The 24,931-nt window shown below is 40.7% G+C and overlaps 1 protein-coding gene across 1 annotated transcript in view; it reads right to left on the reverse strand.

Moving 5' to 3' along the window:
* Positions 1-2,129: 2,129 nt before the first annotated feature.
* Positions 2,130-24,931, reverse strand: part of LRP8 (LDL receptor related protein 8) — a 298,893-nt gene continuing 276,091 nt past the window's right edge. Inside the window, exons 13-20 of the mRNA XM_070745919.1 lie at positions 22,962-23,101; positions 19,831-19,972; positions 18,124-18,276; positions 16,026-16,274; positions 13,555-13,623; positions 13,213-13,385; positions 7,255-8,667; positions 2,130-2,364 (exon numbers count right to left, since the gene is read on the reverse strand). Coding sequence (XP_070602020.1) covers positions 8,629-8,667; positions 13,213-13,385; positions 13,555-13,623; positions 16,026-16,274; positions 18,124-18,276; positions 19,831-19,972; positions 22,962-23,101 — 965 coding nt within the window. The 3' untranslated portion in view covers positions 2,130-2,364; positions 7,255-8,628. The remainder of the gene's footprint in view (positions 2,365-7,254; positions 8,668-13,212; positions 13,386-13,554; positions 13,624-16,025; positions 16,275-18,123; positions 18,277-19,830; positions 19,973-22,961; positions 23,102-24,931) is intronic.

Consider the following 24,931-nt stretch of genomic DNA (forward strand, 5'->3'; position numbering starts at 1 on the left):
GAAGTGTTGGTATTGGTTCTCATCCAAATGACTTAATAATGACCCTCTATTTTAGCCAATTTTATTGTATTTTAACCAGTCAGTTTTATGACGACCGATGTGGTCCTTTTCCTCGCTTTAATATGGTAGATTGACTAATCAAATAAAGTTGATATTGATTGATATTGATTGACTTAATAAAGCTAGATGCAGGTTTGCAGTGTTATGTTTCAAGTCAACTAATGTTTTCTTAAGCTCCACCAGTGATGGGTTGCTGCCGGTTTGGACCAATTCTTTAGAACTGCTAGCGGAAATTTGCTGCTGCTTGCTGAGCTGACACACTCCCAAACTGGTCCTCCAGTCACCGCGGCTTGCAAAAATAATTATGCGCAAGCGGAGGTCATTTCCGTATAGTGACGGAATAGGGGAAGGTTTGGTAGGGAAGGTTTGCCTATTTGCCGATGACTCTAAAGTGTGCAATAGGGTTGATATTCCTGGAGGCGTCTGTAATATGGTAAATGATTTAGCTTTACTAGATAAATGGTCTAAGCAATGGAAACTGCAGTTTAATGTTTCCAAATGTAAAATAATGCACTTGGGGAAAAGGAATCCTCAATCTGAGTATTGTATTGGCAGTTCTGTGTTGGCAAATACTTCAAAAGAAAAAGATTTAGGAGTAGTGATTTCTGACAGTCTCAAAATGGGTGAACAGTGCAGTCAGGCGGTAGGGAAAGCAAGTAGGATGCTTGGCTGCATAGCTAGAGGTATAACAAGCAGGAAGAGGGAAATTATGATCCCACTATATAGAATGCTGGTGAGACCACATTTGGAATACTGTGTTCAGTTCTGGAGACCTCACCTACAAAAAGATATTGACAAAATTGAACGGGTCCAAAGACGGGCTACAAGAATGGTGGAAGGTCTTAAGCATAAAACGTATCAGGAAAGACTTAATGAACTCAATCTGTATAGTCTGGAGGACAGAAGGAAAAGGGGGGACATGATCGAAACATTTAAATATATTAAAGGGTTAAATAAGGTCCAGGAGGGAAGTGTTTTTAATAGGAAAGTGAACACAAGAACAAGGGGACACAATCTGAAGTTAGTTGGGGGAAAGATCAAAAGCAACATGAGAAAATATTATTTTACTGAAAGAGTAGTAGATCCTTGGAACAAACTTCCAGCAGACGTGGTAGATAAATCCACAGTAACTGAATTTAAACATGCCTGGGATAAACATATATCCATCCTAAGATAAAATACAGAAAATAGTATAAGGGCAGACTAGATGGACCATGAGGTCTTTTTCTGCCGTCAGACTTCTATGTTTCTATGTTTCTATGTGACGTAGGTGCGCTCTTCCATTGCGATACGAACCGGTAGGGAAGATAAGAGGAACCCATTCCTGAGTCCCACCATTAAAAATAACACAACACACATTGCAAATAGTCAATAAAAAATTTAATTCTCTCTATAGAAACAGTACACAGTCTTACAAATGTATTCATTTGGTTTTTTAAGTACCCCCTATGGATGTAAGTATCAGAAACACTAGAAACAGCAGAGCCCTCCCTTCTCCATATCACTAACCCAGTGTTTCTCAATCTTGGCAAGTTTAAGGTATGTGGACTTCAGCTCCTGGAATTCCCCTACAAGCATACTGGCTGGGAATTTCTAGGATAGTGATGGTGAACCTTTTTTGGTTTGTGTGCCAAAATGGGGTGTGTCTGTGTGCTAGCACGCACACGCATGCTCATACTCATTGCCTCCCCCACACATGCGCGTCCCTGTGCTGCCCTGCGCATGCATACAATCACTCCCGTCCTTGCGCATATGCCTCACTGAAGCTTGGGATGGTGAAAAAACGCCCATACTGGAGGTTTGGAAAAATGGACTCCCTGTTTGCCTATTGCCAGTTTGCCCATTGCCTGTTTTTTGCAGTCCGGAGGCTTCAGGGAAGCTTTATGAAATTCCAGAGTGTGAAAAACAGCACAACAGGCAAACCAGAAATCCATTTTCTGAACTTCCGGTTTGCCCATTAAGCTGCTTTTTGCACTCCGCGACTTCAGGAAGCTTCCATGAAGCCTTTCCCAAGAGTAAAAATCAGCTGGCTGGCATGCGCAAATTGATACAAGAAAAAGACTAAAAAGGCTAAAAAAATTTTTATTTTGCACAATCATTTTTTTCTTAGGCAGCAAACAAGGTTAGTCCTTATTAAAAGAAATCAGGGCGGAAAATATTAGTAAATATTTTCCAATTATTTAAAATTATTTGTATCTGAAATACACCTGGTGGCATTTTCCTTAAAGTTAGTAGATGTCCCTCTTGGTGGGCTACTGCCTGGGGCGCAGTGGGGTAGTGAAAATGGAGCTCCACCCCAGAGCACTCCAATTTGCACTGAAAGGTGTTGAAGCAAATGCATAAGCCACGCCCAGTGTGGAAGTAAAAATTTTGGTAGCCCTTCACTGGGTTTGTCTGTGTTCTAACAAGCACACAAATGGAAAACAGACTCCCTATTTGCCTATTGCCAGTTTGCCCATTGCCTGTTTTTTGCAGTCCGGAGGCTTCAGGGACGCTTCCTAAAATTCCAGAGTGTGAAAAAAAGCACAACAGACAAACCAGAAATCCATTTTCTGAACTTCCGGTTTGCCTATTAAGCTGTTTTTTTGCACTCCGGGGCTTCAGGAAGCTTCCCTGAAGCTTTTCCCAAGGCTAAAAATCAGCTGGCTCGTGTGTGCATGTGTGCTGCAGCTGATATTGGGCAAGGCCTTGCATGCCGTCCAATATGGCTCTGCGTGCCACCTGTGGCATGCGTGCCATAGTTTTGCCATCACAGTTCTTGGATTTGAAGCCCACATATCTTACAGTTACTAAGGTCGAAAAGCATTGCCCTAAACCATTTGTTCAGAATACAAACAAACAGAAAAGGCACCACGCAAGAACACTGAATCCTAGTGGAATTTCATTATGACAAGACAAAGCTCAAAAATAATTACAGTGATAAACAAATTTTTAATGTTCCCGGTTTTGTATTGAAAATATTTTTTATTTTAAGGAAAATTTGATTATCAATGTTGTAGTTACAAATCTGTCATGTTGGAAATCGGGGAAAACGAGAGTAATTTACAATGTTTTGGAGAAAAAATCCAGCATTATACATAGGATTTGTACAAGGTTTTACTTTTTTTTTAAAAAAAGTATCAAAATGGTAAATTACTCAAATCTATATACAGTCTGAGGTTAGTTACAGTTATTACATACAAAGCCTTTGTCTTCATTTTATAATTTTATTCATGCACACAGTGCATGGTTTTGTAGTAACTGAGTAGAGCAGCTTTAAATATTTTCTTTCTACATCTTTTTTCAGAAGCGTGTAATTAACTCTAAAGCTTCTTTCTCAAAATCTAGCAGAAAGAAATAGACACCCTTCCTTCTCAATACCCATTATAAATAAGCAGCAAACTGAATAAACTTTCCAAGGTGCAGTTTCTATTATACTCTCTTAACTTTCTCACTCACTTATCCTTAACATGAAGGACCAGTTTAGGCATATTGGTATTTGTCATCAAGGGATGACTTCCTATTATCAGAGGGTTATCTTGAACATTATGACTTATATCAACGAATATATATTTTAAATAGTTGAACAGTCATCATGAGCATGAGATACTTTGTGTATATACATGTCATCATACAAACCGGAAGCAATTTTACAACCATTTGATCAGGGCTGTCAAACTCGGGGTGTCACCATTGTCATGTGACATATTGAGACTTTCCATCCCTTTGCTAAACCAGGTGGGGGGCGTGGCCAGCACGTGATGTAAGACCCTCGCATTAGATCATCTGTTTTGTTTGCAGAGAAAATCCTTGAGGTCTATAAAAGTACAAGATTGTCTTTCTATCACTACATTTCAAAACAAAAGTTCAATTTGTTATGAAACTGATTCTATGAAGGGCAGAATTCTTTTTTAAAACCAAGCCAGGATTACAGTGATTCATATAGTCAATACAAGAGTTACAATTCAAGGCTACCAGGCAGTGCAGAGGAGATATAATAGCCACCTATTGGATCTGCTATGGTTAAAAGATATTGCTTATTCGTAAAAATGATTGAACATTTAATTATTTAGAAGAGATCCTAGGCAAAAAACAGTTATACAGCATTTTCAGTTTCATAGCTCAGTGATCTAGTGCATGCAAAAACTGCTACCCAGAGCACCAAAATTAAGGAAGATTGCAAATTCCTGTTCAGCCTAGCCTGGCGCTAGTATCTGCAATAGCCACAATCATGGGAAAATGATATTACATATGCAGGGACAGGCAAAACCCAGCTTTATGTGCTAGTGCCCTGATGTACTACACATGTAATATGTAAGTCATAGTGTTTGGGTCATGATGACATTGTGCACTTTCTTTTTGTCACATGCCCCCCTCTCCTCAATGGAGATTTATGCTCCACCAGCTAATGTCATGATCAGGCATTTGCTTTCAACTTCACTACCTCATGAGAAATTGCAATTACCCTGTTTGTTTAAAAAAACACACCCTCTGGAATTATTTTGGGTGTTGCATTATCAGATGGATCTTTTTAGTCCTTTTCATTAACCCACATCAGCTGGAAAAAGAAATATTCAGGAATACACCCAAGCTCACTAGTAACTATAAGTTAAAAAATTAAAATTAAAAATTATTATTATTTTTTTTAAAAAATGAGTTCTTGGGAGGTCATGAGATCATTTAGTTTAATGCTCAGAAGTGGTTCTTCAGAACACTGCCCTCAGTCCTATGGTTTACACTGTTGTGCTTTTCATTTGGGTACAACCAGGCCAAAATGTCGTTCAACAATTGGATCAATAGCAAAATCTAAATTAAGTGGGGCCATTGATCATATAATAATTTATACCAATAAGGATGTGCCACTGTAACTTTCCTAAATTTTGGAATCCACCCCCTCCAGAGTTCTCTACTGTAATTAGCTGAAAATTGAATTAAATATGGTGGATCTAAGCCAGTGTTTCCCAACCTCGGCAACTTGAAGATATTTGGACTTCAACTCCCAGAATTCCCTCGCCAACATTTGCTGGCTGGGGAATTCTGGGAGTTGAAGTCCAAATATCTTCAAGTTGCCAAAGTTGGGAAACACTGATCTAAGCAATACTTATTACAGCACTATATTCAGAGGTGGATTCTAACTTACCTTGCGGCCAGTTTGCTTCCCCCCATGCCGCGTGACTGCGTGTACACTGTGCGCCACATGGGCAAGCTTTGTGTGCACAGTGCTGAAAACTCGGCTTCTGCGCATGCAGAAGAAAAAACTAGCTTCTGTGCATGCGCATAAGCCAAAACCAAGATGGCAGCACCCACAGACTGGTACTGAAAGAACTGGCTCAATTACATCACCATCAGTTTACTAACGGTTCTAAAGAATGGATTAGAATCAGTAGGACTCCACCTCTGATTATACTATCTGGACAGTTCTTTATCATGATCCAAATTCTTCAATAACACTTCCTTATAATTTAATCCTGTTCAGCAAAATTCTTTCCACTTGAAGTTCAAAATTTTTTGTTTACAGGTCCAGCATGTTTAACTCCTCCTAGTTGCTTGTGGCTGGAAAATTTATGATCAATTCTTTCCTAACCACTGTATAATTGCTCTAAGATCAGTTTCTGGATTTTTTAAATATTACAATTCTGCATTTCCCCCCCTCTTTTAATCATTTACTTGGAAAATACAATTTCCCACAGGAAGAGAAAATTATTTTAGGCTAGGCTAATTAAGAGAGACCATTCAAAGTGCAATTAAACAACTAAATGTAATTAACAAGATTCAATGAAACAGTAATATCTGCAAAAAGGAAACTTAAATTAAAAGCGAAGAGTACCCCAATAGCACAACATTTGTGCTATTCATAAAGCAAGCAGGCAAGCTGTAATCTTTTTAATACCACTTCCTCCCCTACCCCTGCACATTATATTCTTTGATGTCATCAACTTCACTTTGATTCTTTATAAACTCTGAATAAATGGGAAATGAGAATTCCAGAGAAAAGGACTATAAACTTGGATCATTAATTCCACTAATTTGAATCAATAGCAAAGATTATTAGCAGAACAATGACTTTTGTTAGCTTATGGTCCTTTTCTCTGGAATTTGGCTTAAAACCGATTCCATATATTTGGAATAGCTTCCCACTAAAACCAGTGTTTCCACAATCTTATGCATCCTTCGAGTAAAAAGAAGCAAATCCCACTGAACGCCATGAGACTTACTTTTAAATATATATACTTAGAATTGTTCCGCACAGATAAGATACAGGGAGAAAAATCCTTTCTTACATTCATTAAATTAGCTCTAAAAGAAAACTAGATATAAATGATGAACAGTTTTAAACAAAAAATGAAGCTTCGTAATGCTTAAAAATTAATAAGGCTAATCAATATATGGCTACTTTGAAGAGTGACTACCAACAGTGGACTGCTTTCTTAGAAACCGTGTTAAAGATGGCATCTTAAATTTGCTTATATCTTGCCAGGTTATTACTTTGGGAGGTATGGGCATTGTCCTCATTTTTACAGGGCAATGCTTGTAGTAATGTTCTGAGTTTCTCCATTTACTCAACAAGAGTACCTCTGTTACGCCAGGCTTTTTAAGGAGCACAAATATTCTTTCTGATAAAAGCAGATGAGAAAACTCTGCAAGATGCTCATGGTTGGCAAGAGAACGCTGCCTTTTGCTGGGGTATACAAATGTCAGAGCCATGAATTGGTCTGCCTTGACTTACAACCATTTGTTTAGCGAAAGTTCCAAATGACAACGGCACTGAAAAAAAAGACGTACTGTACAGTGGTACCTCTTCCTAAGAACGCCTTTACTTACGAACTTTTCTAGATAAGAACCGAGTGTTCAAGATTTTTTTGCCTCTTCTCAAGAACCATTTTCCACTGTAACCGGAAAAGGCAGTGGGGCCTCTCTAGGAATTCTAAGTATTTAAGTATTGGATTTGTTACATTGTTTATTATTGTTGTTAGCCGCTCCGAGTCTTCAGAGAGGGGCGGCATACAAATCTAATAAATTATTATTATTATTATTATTATTATTATTATTATTATTATTATTATTATTATTAATCTCCTGGGAGGAAACAGGATCGGAAAAGGCCGGGAGAAGCCTTCGTGGGGTCTCTCTAGGAATCTCCTGGGAGGAAACAGGGTCAGAAAAGGTAGGGAGAAGCCTCTCTGGGGACTCTCTAGGAATCTCCTGGGAGGAAACAGGGTCAGAAAAGGCCAGGAGAAGCCTTCGTGGGGTCTCTCTAGGAATCTCCTGGGAGGAAACAGGGCCAGAAAAGGCCAGGAGAAGCCTCCATGTGGCCTCTCTAGGAATCTCCTGGGAGGAAGCAGGGCCTCCACCCTCCCTGTGGTTTCCCCAATCGCACGCATTATTTGCTTTTACATTGATTCCTATGGGAAAAATTGCTTCTTACAAACATTTCTACTTAAGAACCTAGTAATGGAACGAATTAAGTTCATAAGTAGAGGTACCACTGTATATCTGATCCTTGCACTTGCAACTGTTGCAGGATCCCCACAGTCACATGATCAAAATTTGGGCGCTTGGCAACTGGCAATTTATGTCAATTGCAGCACCTTGGGGCCATGTGATTACTATCCTGGGGTCATGTGATTGCCATTTGCCATTTTTTCCAGCCAATTTCAATGGGGAAAACAAATTCACTTGGCTCGCTTAACATGGCTTATATAACAACTGCAGTGGTTAACTTAACCATGCAAAATGATAGTAAAATCACGGCCAGCTCACTTAACAACTGTCCTGCATAGTAATGGAAATTCTGGTTCTATTGTAAGTTGTAAGTTGAGGATTATCTGCAGAGTTTGGTTTGTTCATGATGGGAACACTTTACTTTCTTCATCATTTTTGGATTATCTTACTGTAACATCTATAACTCTCACTCAGTGGCTTTAGACTCTGTAGCAAAGTTTTCACTAAACATCCTTTAAGAATTAAATTACTCTATTAACCATAGAGCTGAGCTATTCTTTCTAAAATATATTCATATATGTATATTTATATATGTGAATGTCTAAATATCTATCCAGCCTTGATAGATATACAAATTATCTCTGCAATACGAGTCAAATGTAAAAAAAAAATATAAATACTCTTGCCCTCTACATATATGTACAGCTCAAATTTGATATTCAGAATTTGTTAATAAATATTCTAAATGGTTTATACAGATCTCTCTCTATCTCTCTGTCCGTGTATTGATAAGACAGCCACAAAGTATGGTTGACATATTTACAAAACATCTATAAATATAATTTTTAGAAATGATGTGTAAGCTGCTGATCCTTGGGTTGGGCTGGCAGCATTCAGTAGTAGAATAGGGTCCTCACTATTACAGATGGATAGTGCAAGAAGTTAAAAGGGTGTATAAAAGATTATACATACAAAACTCTCACATCCTTTGGATGTTTGCAGTTCATTACAACTTTGTGGTTATCCTTTTGCAACATAAATATAAAGGAGAGGAGAAAGAAAGAGAAGGAAGTGGATTCCATTAGCCACAGTAGATTGGTTCAGTGCATTTCTTTTGATCCATTAGCCATGGAAATGGTTTATTCCTCATGGTAGCCCATCATCTTCTAGACTTAGTGCCACACGCTGTTGAGAAAGACAAATATTTGACTTTGTTAAAAACAAATTGGAAATTTCATCATGTGGCAACCATGAATATATTATTGTTAAGATCTATACAATGTTTTGAAATTGAAATTGGAAAATGAACATGTAAACATTGTACGATTCAGTGGGAAAGGAATTTTGGATATTCATTCATTTATTCATTCATTCATTTATTGGATTTGTATGCCGCCCCTCTCCGTAGACTCGGGGTGGCTAACAACAATAATAAAAACAGCATGTAAATCCAATACTACAACAACTAAAAAACCCTTATTTTAAAACCAATCATACCTACAAACAAACATACCATGCATAAATTGTAAAGGCCTAGGGGGAAAGAGCATCTCAATTCCCCCATGCCTGACGGCAGAGGTGGGTTTTAAGGAGCTTACGAAAGGTGAGGAGGGTGGGGGCAATTCTAATCTCCGGGGGGCAGTTGTTTCAAGAGGGCCGGGGCCACCACAGAGAAGGCTCTTCCCCTGGGCCCCGCCAAACGATATTGTTTAGTTGACGGGACCCAGAGAAGGCCCACTTTGTGGGACCTAACTGGTCGCTGGGATTCGTGCAGCAGAAGGCGGTCCCTGAGATATTCTGGTCCGATGCCATGAAGGGCTTTATAGGTCATAACCAACACTTTGAATTGTGACCGGAAACTGATCGGCAACCAATGCAGACTGCGGAGTGTTGGTGTAACGTGGGCATTTTGGGGAAAGCCCATGATTGCTCTCGCAGCTGCATTCTGCACCATCTGAAGTGATATGATGTGATACTTGATAATTGGGAAAATATGTGAATGAAGGGTTTAAATTTACATTAAATTATAATATAAAAGAAGATTTCTATGAGATATGTATTGTTTGTATTTTACACCAGATACGTTATCTAAGATGTTTATAGGCATGTCAAATGAATGTCGGAAGTGTAAAAATAAAGGGACTTGTGGATGTATGATAAAGCAAATATTTTTTGGAGTATGAGTCATATTTTAATATAAAATATTCTGAAAATGGAGATAAAAATGAAAATAGAACTTTCCCTTTTGGGCCTAATGGAAAAAGAGCTGAAGAAAAAAAATTGGAATTTTCTTACTATACATGTTGACAGCTGCCAAGACTATTTATTGAATGTACAAAAATGGAAGAACATTTTGATTCCTACTATGGACGAATGGTGGCAGAAGTTGTTGGAGTTGGCTGAAATGGCAAATAGTTCACTCTGATTAAAGAAAAGAACAGAAGTACTTTTGCTTCCACATGGACACTGCTTCTGAACTTGGTGCTTGTTGTGGAAAAAAAATGAAACTCTGACTTTGGGTTTTACATAATAGACTGATAGACCTTTATAGAAATGACTTGTTCATACTATTATGGAAAAACAAAAAGTTGTGTTTTGATATTAATGTCTTATTTTACTGTAACAGAGATAGTCGGAAGTCAATGCTTCTTTTTCTTCCCCCCCACTATCTTTCCTCTAGAGCAGGGGTCGGCAACCTTAAACACTCAAAGAGCCATTTGGGCCCATTTCCCACAGAAAAGAAAACACTGGGAGCCACAAAACCCTTCCCATGTCTGACTATTTCCTGAGCGGCTACAGAACCAACATATGTAGTTGAATTAAATTTTCTGTTTTCTTCTGAAACTTTTCTTGCATTGATCCAAGATTGGCCTACCGGGTTTTGTGGTTAGCTCTGGCCCAGCTCCTGCCCCAAGGACTGTGGATGTGGGGGAGACATCCACATGCTGCTGGCCTGTTTTGCCCCCGGTGGAATCTGCTGATGAAGGCTCCTCTGACCAAGAAGACATGAGTGACAGGGAGGAGGAGAGTGGGGCAGACAGCTCAGAAGGAGATCAATTATCTAGCTCCTCCTTGGATTCGGAACAAGAGTTAATGATACAGCCACGCATGCGGAGAGCGATGCATAGGCAACAACAACTGAGAGATTATTATCAAAGAAAATGAGGCCACCTGTGGTTGGGTAGGGCTGTGGTAATTAGTGAGGCTGCTATAAATAGCAGCCTGTGGGTTTGGCCATTGTGGAGGATTATCTGATCATTGTGTTTCGTGACTGCTTTACTGATTTTGACCTTTTGTGTGCTGATTTTTCCCAGCTTTGAAACTAAACCAGGGCAAAGTGTGTTTCACTTTGTGAAAAAAGAAGGACTGTGAATTGCCTCACAGCTGCAAGCTGAGTATCACAGAACTGATAAGGGACTTGTACAAATTACCAGTTTGTTTGGAGACAAGTGCTCTTTGTTATCCCAAAACAGGGCTTGGTTTAAGTGACTTTTCATTATAAAGAACATTGTTTTGAATTTTCAAACGTGTGTGTGTCTGAAATTGTATCTGTGCATTTTTTGTTGGATTCTATCAGAGAGCGCGACAGATCACTGGGGATAGAAAAATCCAGCGGGTATGACACCTTGGCGGTTGTGACACATATTTTGAACAACAGGAAGCCACAGCAGAGGGATGAAAGAGCTACGTATTGGCTCCAGAGCCATGGATTGCTGATCCCTGCTCTAGAGTATGCATCTACAATACGTTGGGAAACACATTTAAGCTTATTGTCTATTTATCCCTACACCATTAGCAGTACCCATCTGAATGGCACCTTCTCCTTCCTTTGTATAAGGAGTTAAATGTGTAAACTACTTTGATGTACCCTGAGATAGTTTGCCTTTGGAGAAAGGGAGAGGCATGCAACCTTATACTGAACCTGATTCAAGGGGCGTTCAGCCATAAAGCTAACATTAAGTGCTTACTTATTTATTAAAGTTATATACCACCAGTTTCAATGAATTGATTGACAATGATTTTGTCAAGCACCAGGGAAATCAGGAGATCTAGGCAGTTCAAATGGGTTTAACGTTTTATTACAAGGTTAAACTTTCTACAAGAATCTGAAATCCTCACAGCCAATGGAAATTGGCAGTAAATAGGGGTAGAAGGAATTTAAGGTTGGCTGGACTTAGATTGTTTGTGGGCACGTAGGGGCTCATGTCTGATGATGCGTTTGACCCTTCCCTCGGGCACAGCCTGGTCAACTCCTACAGATTTATAGCAAAATTTATAGCAAAAAAGAGGGGTTTATCCTCTGTCCTGGTGCTTCTTGACCTCTCAACGGCTTTCAATACCATCGACCATGGTATCCTTCTGTGCTGGCTGGAGGGGTTGGGAGTGGGAGGCACTGTCCTTCAGTGGTTCTCCTCCTACCTCTCCGGTCGGTTGCAGTCGGTATTAGTGGGGGGTCAGAGGTCGACCTCTAGGTCTCTCACTTGTGGGGTGCCTCAGGGGTCAGTCCTTTCCCTCCTGCTATTTAATATCTACATGAAACCGCTGGGTGAGAACATCCAAGGGCATGGGGTGAGGTATCATCAGTACGCTGATGATACCCAGCTTTACATCTCAACCCCATGTCCAGTCAACGAAGCAGTGGAAGTGATGTGCCGGTGCCTGGAGGTTGTTAGGGTCTGGATGGGTGTCAACATACTCAAACTCAACCCTGATAAGACGGAGTGGCTATGGGGTTTGCCTCCCAAGGACAATTCCATCTGTCCGTCCATTACCCCGGTGGGGGAATAACTGACCCCCTCAGAGAGGGTTTGCAACTTGGACGTCCTCCTCGATCCACAGCTCACATTAGAGAACCATCTTTCGGCTGTGGCAAGGGGGGCGTTTGCCCAGGTTTGCCTGGTGCACCAGTTGCAGCCTATCTGGACAGTCACTGCTCACAGTCACTCATGCCCTCATCACCTCGAGGTTTGACTACTGTAATGCTCTCTACATGGGGCTACATTTGAAGAGTGTTCGGAAACTTCAGATCGTGCAGAATACAGCTGCGAGAGCAATCATGGGCTTTCCCAAATATGCCCATGTTACACTAACACTCTGCAGTCTGCATTGGTTGCTGATCAGTTTCCGGTCACAATTCAAAGTGTTGGTTATCACCTATAAAGCCCTTCATGGCATCGGACCATAATATCTCCGGGACCGCCTTCTGCCGCACATATCCCAGCAACCGATTAGACCCCAGAGTTGGCCTTCTCCGGGTCCCGTCAATGAAACAATGTCATCTGGCGGGGCCCAGGGGAAGAGCCTTCTCTGTGGTGGCCCCGGCCCTCTGGAACCCTCCGAAGATTAGAACTGTCCCCACCCTCCTTGCCTTTCGCAAACTCTTAAAAACCCACCTTTGCCGTCAGGCATGGGGAAATTGATTCCCCCAGGCCGTTTCATTTTATGTATGGTTGTTTTGGGATGCATGACTGTGTTTTTATAATAAGGGTTTTAAACTGTCCTTTATAACCATTAGATTTGTACTATGTATTGTTGTTGTAAGCCGCTCCGAGTCTCCGGAGAGGGGTGGCATACAAATCTAATAAATAATAATAGTAATACTGTAATAGTAATAATAATAATAATAAATAATAATAATAATAATAATAATAATAATAAACATTCACAATAGCAGGACTCAAATGAATACAGTGAACAGTGTAGTAGACAGTGGATAAAGCATTCACTTACTGCTGGGTACACGTGACCAATCTGTACTGTTCTCCCAATATGGATTTCATCTTCATCCTCTTCTTCTGTAGTCTTCCTGTACACAGGATTGTCAAAATTCATGCTTTTTGTATTTTTCCTCTTCCAGTTTCTCCAGATGAGATACCCCGCTGTGCATAGTAAGCCGATCACCACTAGAAGCAAAAAAGGATAGGGGGATCGGAGAAAGAAAGAAAAAGTATTAGCTGTGTCAGAAAGGCCATCATATTTCAACTGGCTCACTCATGGCATTTCTATTCTCAGTTTGTTACGATAGGCCAGGGTAGCAAAACCAAAACGAATGGTAAGATAGCAAACACTTACCGATAGGAACAACAATTCCGATAACAGCTGCCATCACAGTTGAGCCAAACGCCTGCCCATTTTTAGCGTCTGCAATGATAGAAGAACAACTGAGATTCCTATAAAGGGCAACTATAAGGACTGCAGCAATTGCCAAGTTCCACATAGCTGGCAAATTTGAAATACAGTGTTCCCTCGATTTTTGTCGGTTCGAACTTTGCAAATAGCCTATACCACGGTTTTTCAAAAAATATTAATTAAAAAAATACTTTGCGGGTTTTTTTCTATACCACGGTTTTTTCTGTCCAATGACGTCATCCGTCATCGCCAAACTAATAATTTTTGCAAATAAATAACCAAAAAATTATTATTGTTAATAAATAATTATGTTTAAAAATATCAGTATCACTAAGTGTCTTATTCAACGGTGAGTACCAGTGATAATGATGAATAAATGGTTGTTAAGGGAATGGGAAATGGTAATTTAGGGGTTTAAGATGTTAAGGGAAGGCTTGTGATACTGTCCATAGCCAAAAATGGTGTATTTACTTCCGCATCTCTACTTTGCGGAAATTCGACTTTCACGGGCGGTCTCAGAACGCATCCCCCGCTAAAATTGAGGGAACACTGTACACGGGTTTCAGAAAAGCAATTTTAATGCTAATCCGGGAATTGAAAACTGTAAGATAATTTTTACAGGCAACCAAAGGAAGGCAGTCTTTCTGAAATTCTTTCTAAACCTAACCTTATAATTGTGATATTTAAACTGAGTCCCCTGTTTTCACATAAACTTACATAAAGTTCTCCATGGCCTTCTTCCCTTCTGTCCCATCCCATCAATAGGAGCACTACACTGTACAGAATTCAGACTTTACGTGTGTGTGTGTGTGGGGGGGGGGGGAGAATAGAATAGAATGGAATGGAATAGAATAAAATTCTTTATTGGTCAAGTGAGATTGGGCACACAAGGAACTTGTCTTTGGTGCATATGCTCTCAGAAGGGAGAGAGAATTATAAAAAATCCTGAAAGTTCACATACTCAGTTTTGTGTGGATAAAGTTTAGGCATTGAATTTTTAGACCAATGATGTGTGTCTCGATTTTCATTTTCAACTGCTACATGTACACGTAAGCTTATCACCATATCTATGGAACTTGTTTAATAGAATTTATCAAGTCTATGGCCCTAAGGTCTTATACAATCCTTGAAAACCATCAAAAACAGCCTCTGGTCAGGAAAAACCTGTGTTCTTTATCAAATCTAGATGTGACTTTAATCATAGACTTTCAGTAGATGTGAAAGTAAAGTATTAAAAGTATTTGATTTATCTACCCCAGCCAACTTTCCTTATAACTTCATATCATCTCTTTTATTTCAGTTTTGAATCTGTGTTGAAGAGGGAAAAGGATAGGAAAAAAAGAGAAAGAGCTAATATTAAATCTATTTTAAGATAACAATATTTTGGACTAATCTATTATTTTGGGATTCCTGAATCACTGCAGAAATTTCTTCCAAAAAGCCCAAAACTAGATTATGACAACATGTAAAAAGTTAAGTTTTTGTGTCAGAAGGAATTTTCAGATGCTGGGCCTAACGCTTTGGAAGTAGACAGGTCATCAAAAATGGATGGCATTTGTTCTGTCTGGGTTCCCCCAGATGCCAACACCAACTAAAAAGAGTATCCAGACACGCTGATAAAAAGCAAAGTCATTTTATATCTTTGAAAACAAACACAGATAACAAAAACTGTTCTTACAAACTGGAATGATATGAAGCTTCACAGAAGAGTCACGACGGCCAGACAATACAATAGGCTTCTTGCTGGCACACACACCTGTAGATAATAAAACCCACGCCTCCCCCAAGTTTTCAGCCTTCGAGGCCACAAGCCAGAATCAGAGATGCCAAGGATCGAAGCAAGGTCATAGGACTCCCAAAAGATAACTCTCCACAATACAGGAAGGGCGGGCCTGCCTTTTCAACCTTTCTGAGGAGAACCACACCCAAACCCAGCTGTTGCCTATTGGGGATGGAAATACCTGGCTAATTGTCCCCTTCGTTGTGCTGCCCTTCTCTGCCTCATATCTATGATGGCTTGTGCGTTCTCATCTAATGATTCCAGGCTACTCGCTGGGGAGAGCTCCGCCCCCCGGGGGTCTCAGGCTGTTCTCCCTCCTCCTCGTCCTGACATTCCTCTTCCCCGTCTGCCTGGTCCTCCTCCTCCTCCTGTTCCTCATCCTCCCCCTCTGAGCATGGAGCCGGCAGAGTTCCAGTCGTTCCCTGAGGAGCCTCAGACTGAATCACAACAGCATTTTTATATTAAACAAAAGAAAAGTAAGAGAGAAATCCTGTGTTTTGTTTCCACAAAGAAATGCACTGCTAACTCAAGCTATTTGGGGAGGAGATAGAAATCTGTATTTGTTTATTTACTTCAAAATTGTATGTCAGTCCAAATTTTTACCACTTAGTTAGTTATAGGCCACTTCACTCACAGTGCTGGAAGAGATTGCTATTTCCTGTTGCCATTTTACTATCAGCTGGGCTGGATGTCACTGTGATTGAATGAAGGATTGTCACGCCGGGAAAGACTTGTGGTGTAGTTTCTGATCTTTCCGTACTAACGTTGTCAGTTGCAGTAGTCATACTGTCAGTAGTAATAGCCGTAAAGTTCAGAAGGTAATTTCTTGATGTGGTTGGAGTAGCAGCAGTTGTAGGCAATTCAGTTGAGGTAGCTGGAAGCTCTGAAATCATTATTTAGTACAGCTTTATTTATACATTTATTTTGTCCCACATATATGGATGCCTATCTCCCTTTGGGTGACCAACAGAAGGCAGGATAACCTCCCATAAGACGGTGCCTTCCAGTTGCAATGGACTATATTTTCCTTCTCTTTACATAAGAACATAAGAAGAGCCACGCTGAATCAGGCCAAAGCCCATCGAGTCCAGCATTCTGTGTCACACAGTGGCCCAACAATTGTCCATGGGGATCTTGAGCAGAAAGAGAAGGCAAGACCCTCCCTTTCCCCTGACTCCCAACAAATGGTACTCAAGGGAATCCTGCCTGCCTTTACTTCTTCAGAGTAAAGCACAGTACAACTTTAGTTAATGGAAAAAGCAAAGCAATAAAATAGTTTAAGGAGGTTCAAATGAAAGAAGTTTCCCGATCCTATTTTGTACAGGTAATCCTTGAGTTATGGCTGCAATGGAGCCTGCCCTTTATGGTCGTAAGTCAATTTTACAACATTTTTTTGCAATGGATAAGTAAATGCGAGAGAGTGAATCCACTGTTCCCTGTATGTTTATTTATACCCTGCCTTTCTTTATTATTTTACAAATATCTCAAGGTGGTGAACATTATTATTATTATTATTATTATTGTTGTTGTTGTTGTTGTTGTTATTGTTTATTATTATTATTATTATTATTATTATTATTATTATTATTATTATTATTATTTATTAGATATATGCTGCCCCTCCCCAAAGACTCGGGGCGGCTCACAAAATACAGTACAAAACAATATGTATACAAATCTAATAGTTAAAACTATAAGATAAAATCCCATAATGTTAAAAAAAACAGTCAATCTACACAATCACATCCACACATAACATTTAATGGTCAGAGAAGGAGGGGGCATGATTTAGCTGCCCCATACCTGGTGACATAGATGGGTCTTAAGGCTCTTGCAAAAGGTGAGAAGGGTGAGGGCAGTGTGAATCTCTGGAGGGAGCTGATTCCAGAGGGCCGGGGCCGCCACAGAGAAGGCTCTTCCCCTAGGCCCCGCCAGATGACATTGTCTGGTCGACGGGACTTGGAGAAGGCCAACTCTGTGGGACCTTATCGGCCGCTGGGATTTGTGCGGCAGAAGGCGGTCCCATAAGTCGCTGAACATATCCAACATAACTTCCTCCTCCTATTTTCCCCACAACAATTCAGTGAGTTGAGTTGGGCTGAGAGAGAGAGTGACTGGCCCAAAACCATGGCAAAGGTGGACCTTGAAGTCACAATCTCTTGCTTTCTAGCTTGCTTTAACAACTATGCCAAACTGGTTCCTTATTGTGCACTGGTGCACAATGGTGTGGTTTTGCTGAAAATTGGAAGTGAGTGCTGGTTTTATCACAGCGGTTGTAAAACATGATCATGTGACTGTGAGACACCATAAACGCAGCTATGTTGCCAAGGGACTAAAGCACGGTCACATGACTGTGGAAAGTGGGGGACAGTGACTGTTGAAACTTGAGATCCAGTTCAAGAATCCTCTTTTTCAAGTAGGTCATAAGTTCCAACAGTCACTAAACAACTAGTCATACATCGAGGACTACCTGTATATATCTTACAGGTTTAAGCTTCATTTTTAAAAAAAAGAATGACTGAGAGGGAAAGAGAGATAGGAGAGACTATGATACCGACACAATTTAGAACAACAGTGTAGAGCAGAACAATAGAGTGAGTTCCCAATGGTTGCATCTAATGTTAAATGCAGCCATAAAACAGGAGCCCAAAGAATTATTTCATTCATGGGAAGAAAGTTCTTCTCTAAACAGGATAGGATGTTTACAAAGTATAGGCAGATATTTTTTTTACCTTTAGAACACTTTTTCATATCAGGGCCTAACCACATATTGTCCGGACAAGCACATGTATATTTGGGTGATTGTGGAGAGTTTTGTGGTGCAGGGAGACACAGGTATTCACACCCTCCATTTGGCAGAGAATGAAGTTCACAAACATCTGGAGCTACAAATAGGAAAAAGAAATAACAATTAAGTTTGAGGATTTTATTTATCTATTTATATTTTATTTACCTATCATATTTAAGCCACTCATCTCCTTCACAAATGATCCTATTTTGGGACAAGGTAAGACGATATATGGCGAGTAGGATCCGAGACCAAGGTACAAGAAACAAGTTGGAATCACTGTATAATATGTAAATAAATATTTCACTCTTGGGTTAAAATGGTTTATACAAGAAACACCCCTGATTGGTGGTGGGTTGGTACGAATATTTGTCTGGTAGCGGGCACAATCACTGAGCACTTGTTATATGTTGTGTGTGTGTGTGTTTTTTATATTATAAAATCAATAAAAATATTTTTAAACACCCCCCCCCCCCCCAAATGATCCTATTGATGTGGCAGTAATATTTTTATTGATTTACATTTTTGTATGGCTATGAATTATAGAAATAGCTCCAAACACACACACAAAAATTCAGTTTTATTTACCCCACTGCAATTGTTATCAATATGGGGTATAGATCAGCTGTGGGTTGCTCTCGGTTCGGCCTAGTTCTAAGGACTGGTAGCGCTGGTGGCGGGAAGCTCAACCCCAACCACCCGGGACGCTTTTGCGTCGCTTGCAAAGGGTTTTAGAACTCACTACTGGTATGGATGCATCAAGCACCCATCAATCTTCTTTCACAAACCACCACTTTATTGTATTTTCTCATATATCGTGAACAATATGTCCATACTATTTACTTAGGTAAATAGCAAGAAACCAAATGACTACATTAAGTACCAGAAAAATATTAGAATATCTCAGTTTTAAAACCGGCCAAGTCCCAAATGGTGTCTTCCTGAAATTTGCGTTTATTAATCCCATCATCTTGATCAGTGATGGTGAACCTTTCTTGGTGTGTGTGCCAAAAGTTGGGGGGGGGGGGGTCGCATGCATGTGTGCTCTCGTCCAAGAAGCTTCTTCAGTTCTGAATAAGCTGAGTGGATGAGTTGAATTCTTGAATGAGAAGCGAAACGTCTTCAAAGAAATCCAGGAAGTCCAGTTGTCTCTTGAAAAGGCACCTTTGGGACAACCATGACCTGGAAGACTGAGAATCTTCATAAACATCTACTATATACGTTGGCCAGGAAATGGCCAAGCCGTACAGGCCAGTATGGCTATTGGACATTATGGTTGGTGAGTGATGGGATTTGTATTTCCGTTTTAATGAAATGAATGAGGATGTTTGTTTTCTTAAAATTGGAGTTTTAGCTTAATTTTAATGTTCTGGATGTCTTACATGTTCCTTTGTATTTTATTTATGTTTTGTAAGCTGCCTTGAGTCTATGGTGAAGGGTGGCCTAGAAATCCAAATGAATGAATGAATGAATGAATGAATGAATGAATGAATGAATGAATGAATGAATGACGAGACCTACAACCTACCACCAAATCTAGAGGAACCCATAAAAAGAAAGCTGAGAACAGTTTCCATATTAAGAGAATCTTGGCATGCTAAAATGTATCATTCAGACTTCGATGTCTTATTAAACTAGAAGCACACCTTACCTTTAGGTTGCTTTAGTTCATGAAAAACTACAATGTCATGAGGATTATTGAGGTTCTCTGCCAAAATAGAAATGTCTAGACCATTCAGCCTATTAGCACTGAAGATTGCCTCATTCTCTAAGTCCGTCCAGAATACCCTGTCCTGCAACAATGGAGAGAAAGAGAAAAAGACTGAAGACTATATTAAATACCAGCTGGGACTTTGCAAGCCTTGCTTCCATACCAATCAATCTCCTTGGCATTTTGTTTTTCATAAAGGAGCCGTGCACAATTCTTTCCAGGGTCATAGAGAACAGACAAGTGGGCAGTTCACTACTGTCAGCCGCTTCACAGAGGGATTGATCTACACGCCCCCCCAAATGTGTTTGCTTCACCCCAAAGCTTGCGTGTGAGTTATTTGATCCTCTCCATGGAGATTCCAATCTATGTGATAGTAATTTAAATGGGCATTTGGCTTTGAAAGTCACGAAGTGAAAGAGTGGCTCCGCAAAACAAGCAAGCAAACCAATATAATTAGATCTTACAATAAAAGTGCTCTTTAAAATCACGTTTGTGTGATTTTTCACATTTTTGCCAGTGGAAGAAGAAAGAATACAGGGAGAAAAGCAACCCTGCAAAGGAAAGGATATTTATCTACTTTTTTCCCTTCCACTCTTATCTATGTAACATGCGAACTTGACGATCTAAGAAGTTGCATTCGTGTAAGTCAGTCCTTCTCAAATAGTGGGGCGCGTCCCCCTGGGGAGATGCAGAGCAATGCCAGGGCGAGCATGTGTGACCAGTGATGGACTGCCCATCGCTGGCACTACCAGCGGCAGGCGCATGCATGTCCAGTGTACGGGCAAGCATGCCGGCGTGAGATTCGGCTTCTGCGCATGCGCAGGAAGTGAAATATCGCACGAGGACGCAAAAACAAATGCTCAAAATGGCAAAATGGCACTAGCATGAGCGTCCTCACACAAGATTTCACTTCCTGCGCATGCGCAGAAGCTGAATCTTGCGTGGGCATGCCCGGGCACACCTCGGGAACATGGCGATGCATGCGCGTCTCTATTTTTCCAATTGGGACTGCTCACTGGACCGTCCATGCAGTAGCCCACTACTGTGTGTGACCCCGGGGAACATGCGTGGTCCCTCTCAATTAATTCCCCCAGATGGGGAGTGTTTTCCCAGCTGCATGCTGCTCCAAACCCAGAAGAGAAGGCAGCCAGGGGGCTGTGTGGGTTCTGCGTGACAAAACAATGTCGTCTGGCGGGGCCTAGGGGAAGAGCCTTTTTTGTGGTGGCCCCGGCCCTCTGGAATCAACTCCCCCTGGAGATTAGGACTGCCCCCACCCTCCTTGCATTTCACAAACTTCTGAAAACCCACCTATGTCACCAGGCTTGGGGAAATCAACATACCCCTAGCTGTTCCATTTTATGTATGGTTTGTCTGGACTGTATGATTGTTTTTTATAACGGTTTTTAAAATTGTTTTTTAATATTGGATTTGTATCTCATGTATTATTTGTTATGAGCCGCTCCGGGTCCTCAGAGAGGGGCGGCATACAAATCTAATAAATAATAATAATAATAATAATAATAATAATAATAATAATAATAATAATAATAATTCCTGATTGTGGAGAAAAAGAAAGTATGGATCATGGACATCGCAATCCCAGGAGACAGCATAATTGAGAAGAAGCAGCTAGAGAAATTAGTGAAATACGAAGATCTAAAAATCGAGCTGCAACGATTCTGGCATAAGCCCGGGAAAGTGGTCCCAGTGGTACTTGGCACGCTGGGTAAAGTACCAAAGGATCTTGGCGTACATTTGAAAACCATCGGAATTGACAAAATCTCCATCTGTCAATTGCAAAAGGCCGCTTTACTAGGATCGGCAAGCATAATTCGCTGCTACATCATGTAGTCCTAAGTGCTTAGGTGGTGATGAAATACGAAATCCAGCATAATGATCTAGTTTGCTGTGTTGTACTGACATAATAATAATAATAATAATAATAATAATAATAATAATAATAGTAGTAGTAGTAGTAGTAGTAGTACCCTGTTTCCCCGATAGTAAGACACCCCCGATTGTAAGACGTATCGGGGGTTTCAGGGGGGGTCGGCTAATATAAGCCGTACCCCGAAAGTAAGACATATGTCTTACTTTCGGGGAAACACGGGGGTATTGCAGCCTCCCTCTCATCTAGCTGGACCTGGAGAGCGAGAAGGCAGCGAGGGCGAGGAAGGCGCTTGGGAGCGGCGCGGCGGGGAAAGCAGCGGGGGTGGGGCCCGCCTCCCTCCCTCCCAGCTGGCAGCGCACTCCGGGCCTCGCCGGCCGGCCGGCTCCCTCCCCATCTGTCTATGTCTTTTTCTGACTCCAGCGCGCGCCGTTTTTTCCAATATAAGACATACCCCGAAAGTAAGACATAGTGGGGCTTTTGGGGATAAAAAGAAAGTAAGACACTGTCTTACTTTCGGGGAAACACGGTAGTAGTAGTAGTTGTTGTTATTGTTGTTATTCTCAGCGGGCACCGCAGTGGCCATGAATGGCGTGGCAAACCTGCTGCTAGACAAGGAGGAACATCCTTTGCTGCTGGGCGCAAGCTTTGAATGCCACCTTAAAGCCTCCTTCCACACCATGCATTGTGAGTGCCCAGCAGAGGCGGTGCTTATGGGCCAAGCTGGCGGCCCCAAAACATCGGCTTGATTAAGCTGGCCTGGCCCCATATCAAGAGGGCCCTAACCACAGTAGTCTATGCCTGCCTAACTGAAAACAGACTCCATTGAGTTCAGTGTGATTTACTCTCAGGTAAGTGGCTAGAGCAGCCTTCCCCAGCCAATAGTATGCCTGCAGCTTATAATAAATAAAATAATACATATCAACACTAAAATTCCATTGGGGCCCAGATTGGAGAGTTGGGGTGCTCAAAATGTTTACTTCTTCCTAGGGGGGGGCTTAACAGAAAATAACCGAGAAGCCCTGATGTGAAGCAACCTCTGTGCATGTTGAACTGAACAGAAATTCTAATGCATCCTGATGTTTAAAGTTCCTCCCAGTGAAAGCAACAAAGCCAAGAAGATCAGGACCACCAACTAAATAGACATCCAATTCAGGCCCATAATTCTATTTTATTTTTTTACCTCAAACACAGCCAGTCCAAATGGGTGGCTCAGATTGTCCACAGAAGAGATGAGAACTTTCCGGTTACTCCCATTGAAATCAACACTTGAGAGCGAGTGCAACTTGGAATCAACCCAGTAGAGACGTTGATTCAGCAAATCTGAAGAGCAAACATATCAAAGGTAGGATTATATCTCTGTGTTTGAGCTTTGTCCATGTGTATGCATTTTTGCTATCTTTTCTTTTTTACTACGTTAGGATTCTGGAAAACTCAGTCAATTTTATGAAAACAATTCAGAGAGAAGAAGAAAGCAATGTTAGTTAAGTACGACAGATAATGTGTTTTTAAATATGATCACAGTGTATGATCCAGTCTGTGGTCACTGGAGCAATCACGAAGTGACACTTTCTTTCAGGAAGACTATTTCCTGTGCTTGTTTTCAGCATAGATTCAGAAACACTGCAGAGATACTAAATAGATGCATGAAGAAGATATTTATTTTTATTTATTTATTTTGTCCAATACACAATGAGAGTTTTAGTGGGTGTATATATATATCTACGAGATGGCCTTCTGCCGCACGAATCCCAGCGACCGGTTAGGTCCCACAGAGTTGGTCTTCTCCGGGTCCCGTCGACTAAACAATGCCGTTTGGCGGGACCCAGGGGGAGAGCCTTCTCTGTGGCGGCCCCGACCCTCTGGAATCAGCTCCCCCCGGAGATTAGGACTGCCCCCACCCTCCTTGCCTTTCGTAAAATCCTCAAAACCCATCTTTGTTGTCAAGCTTGGGGGAACTGAGACATCTTCCCCTTGCCTATGTAGTTTCTGTGCACAACATGACTGTATGTATGTTTTTTATTTACTGGGGTTTTTAGATTTTTTATATGTATAATTGCTATTTTAGATTTTAATTATTAGATTTGTCTCTATGTACCGTTTTTATCACTGTTGTGAGCCGCCCCGAGTCTACGGAGAGGGGCGGCATACAAATCTAATAAATACAAATACTGTACAAATACAAATATATACACACATAGTAAAATACATGATGAAGGTTATAGAGGAGATACTCATATTAAAATATATCTATGAAAGAATAGAAAAGAAGATATAGTAATAGAACATATCAATGAAATAATAGAAGAATAGATATAGGAATAGAAGAAAGGTATAGGAGATATAGGAGAGCAATAGGACAGGGGACGGAAGGCATTCTAGTGCACTTGTACTCGCCCCTTACTGACCTCTTAGGAATCTGGATAGGTCAACCGTGGATAATCTAAGGGTAAAGTGTTGGGGGTTTGGGGATGACACTATGGAGTCCGGTAATGAGTTCCACGCTTCGACAACTCAGTTACTGAAGTCATATTATTTACAGTCAGGTTTGGAGAGGTTAATATTAAGTTTAAATCTGTTGTGTGCTCTTGTGTTGTTGTGGTTGAAGCTGAAGTAGTCGCCGACAGGCAGGATGTTGCAGCATATGATCTTGTGGGCAATACTTAGATCATGTTTAAGGCGTCTTAGTTCTAGGCTTTCTAGGCCCAGGATATCTGAGAAACCACAGTAATAGTCTAACCACTTGAGTTCTCCATGAACACTAATATTAGCAGTTGGTGTTCTTTTTTAAAAAAATAATTACATTAACTTGCAGAAGTAGGGGATCAGTACTCTGCATAATTAATTTGAGAAGATAATGCTTGGGATTAACATACTACCTTATTTGCAGATCTGGTTCCAAAAACATAGCAATCAACACATTTCAGGTGAAGGAATAATCTCTCTCTCTCTCTTTTAATTGAAAGTGGAAGGGTCAGTAGCATTCACAGGATCTTGCTGCTGTTATTATTAACATTTGCATGCAGCCTGACTCTGAGCAAACGCTGAGATGATAATGAAATAAAAGCTTTGTGGTGTGTGACATCTCAGTGTGTTGTCATGAGGCATTAAAGGAGAGGACTTGCATCAAAATGCTGATGTTGTCAGTCTGAA

Source organism: Erythrolamprus reginae, chromosome 3 (assembly GCF_031021105.1).
Source record: "Erythrolamprus reginae isolate rEryReg1 chromosome 3, rEryReg1.hap1, whole genome shotgun sequence".
NCBI lineage: Eukaryota > Metazoa > Chordata > Lepidosauria > Squamata > Dipsadidae > Erythrolamprus > Erythrolamprus reginae.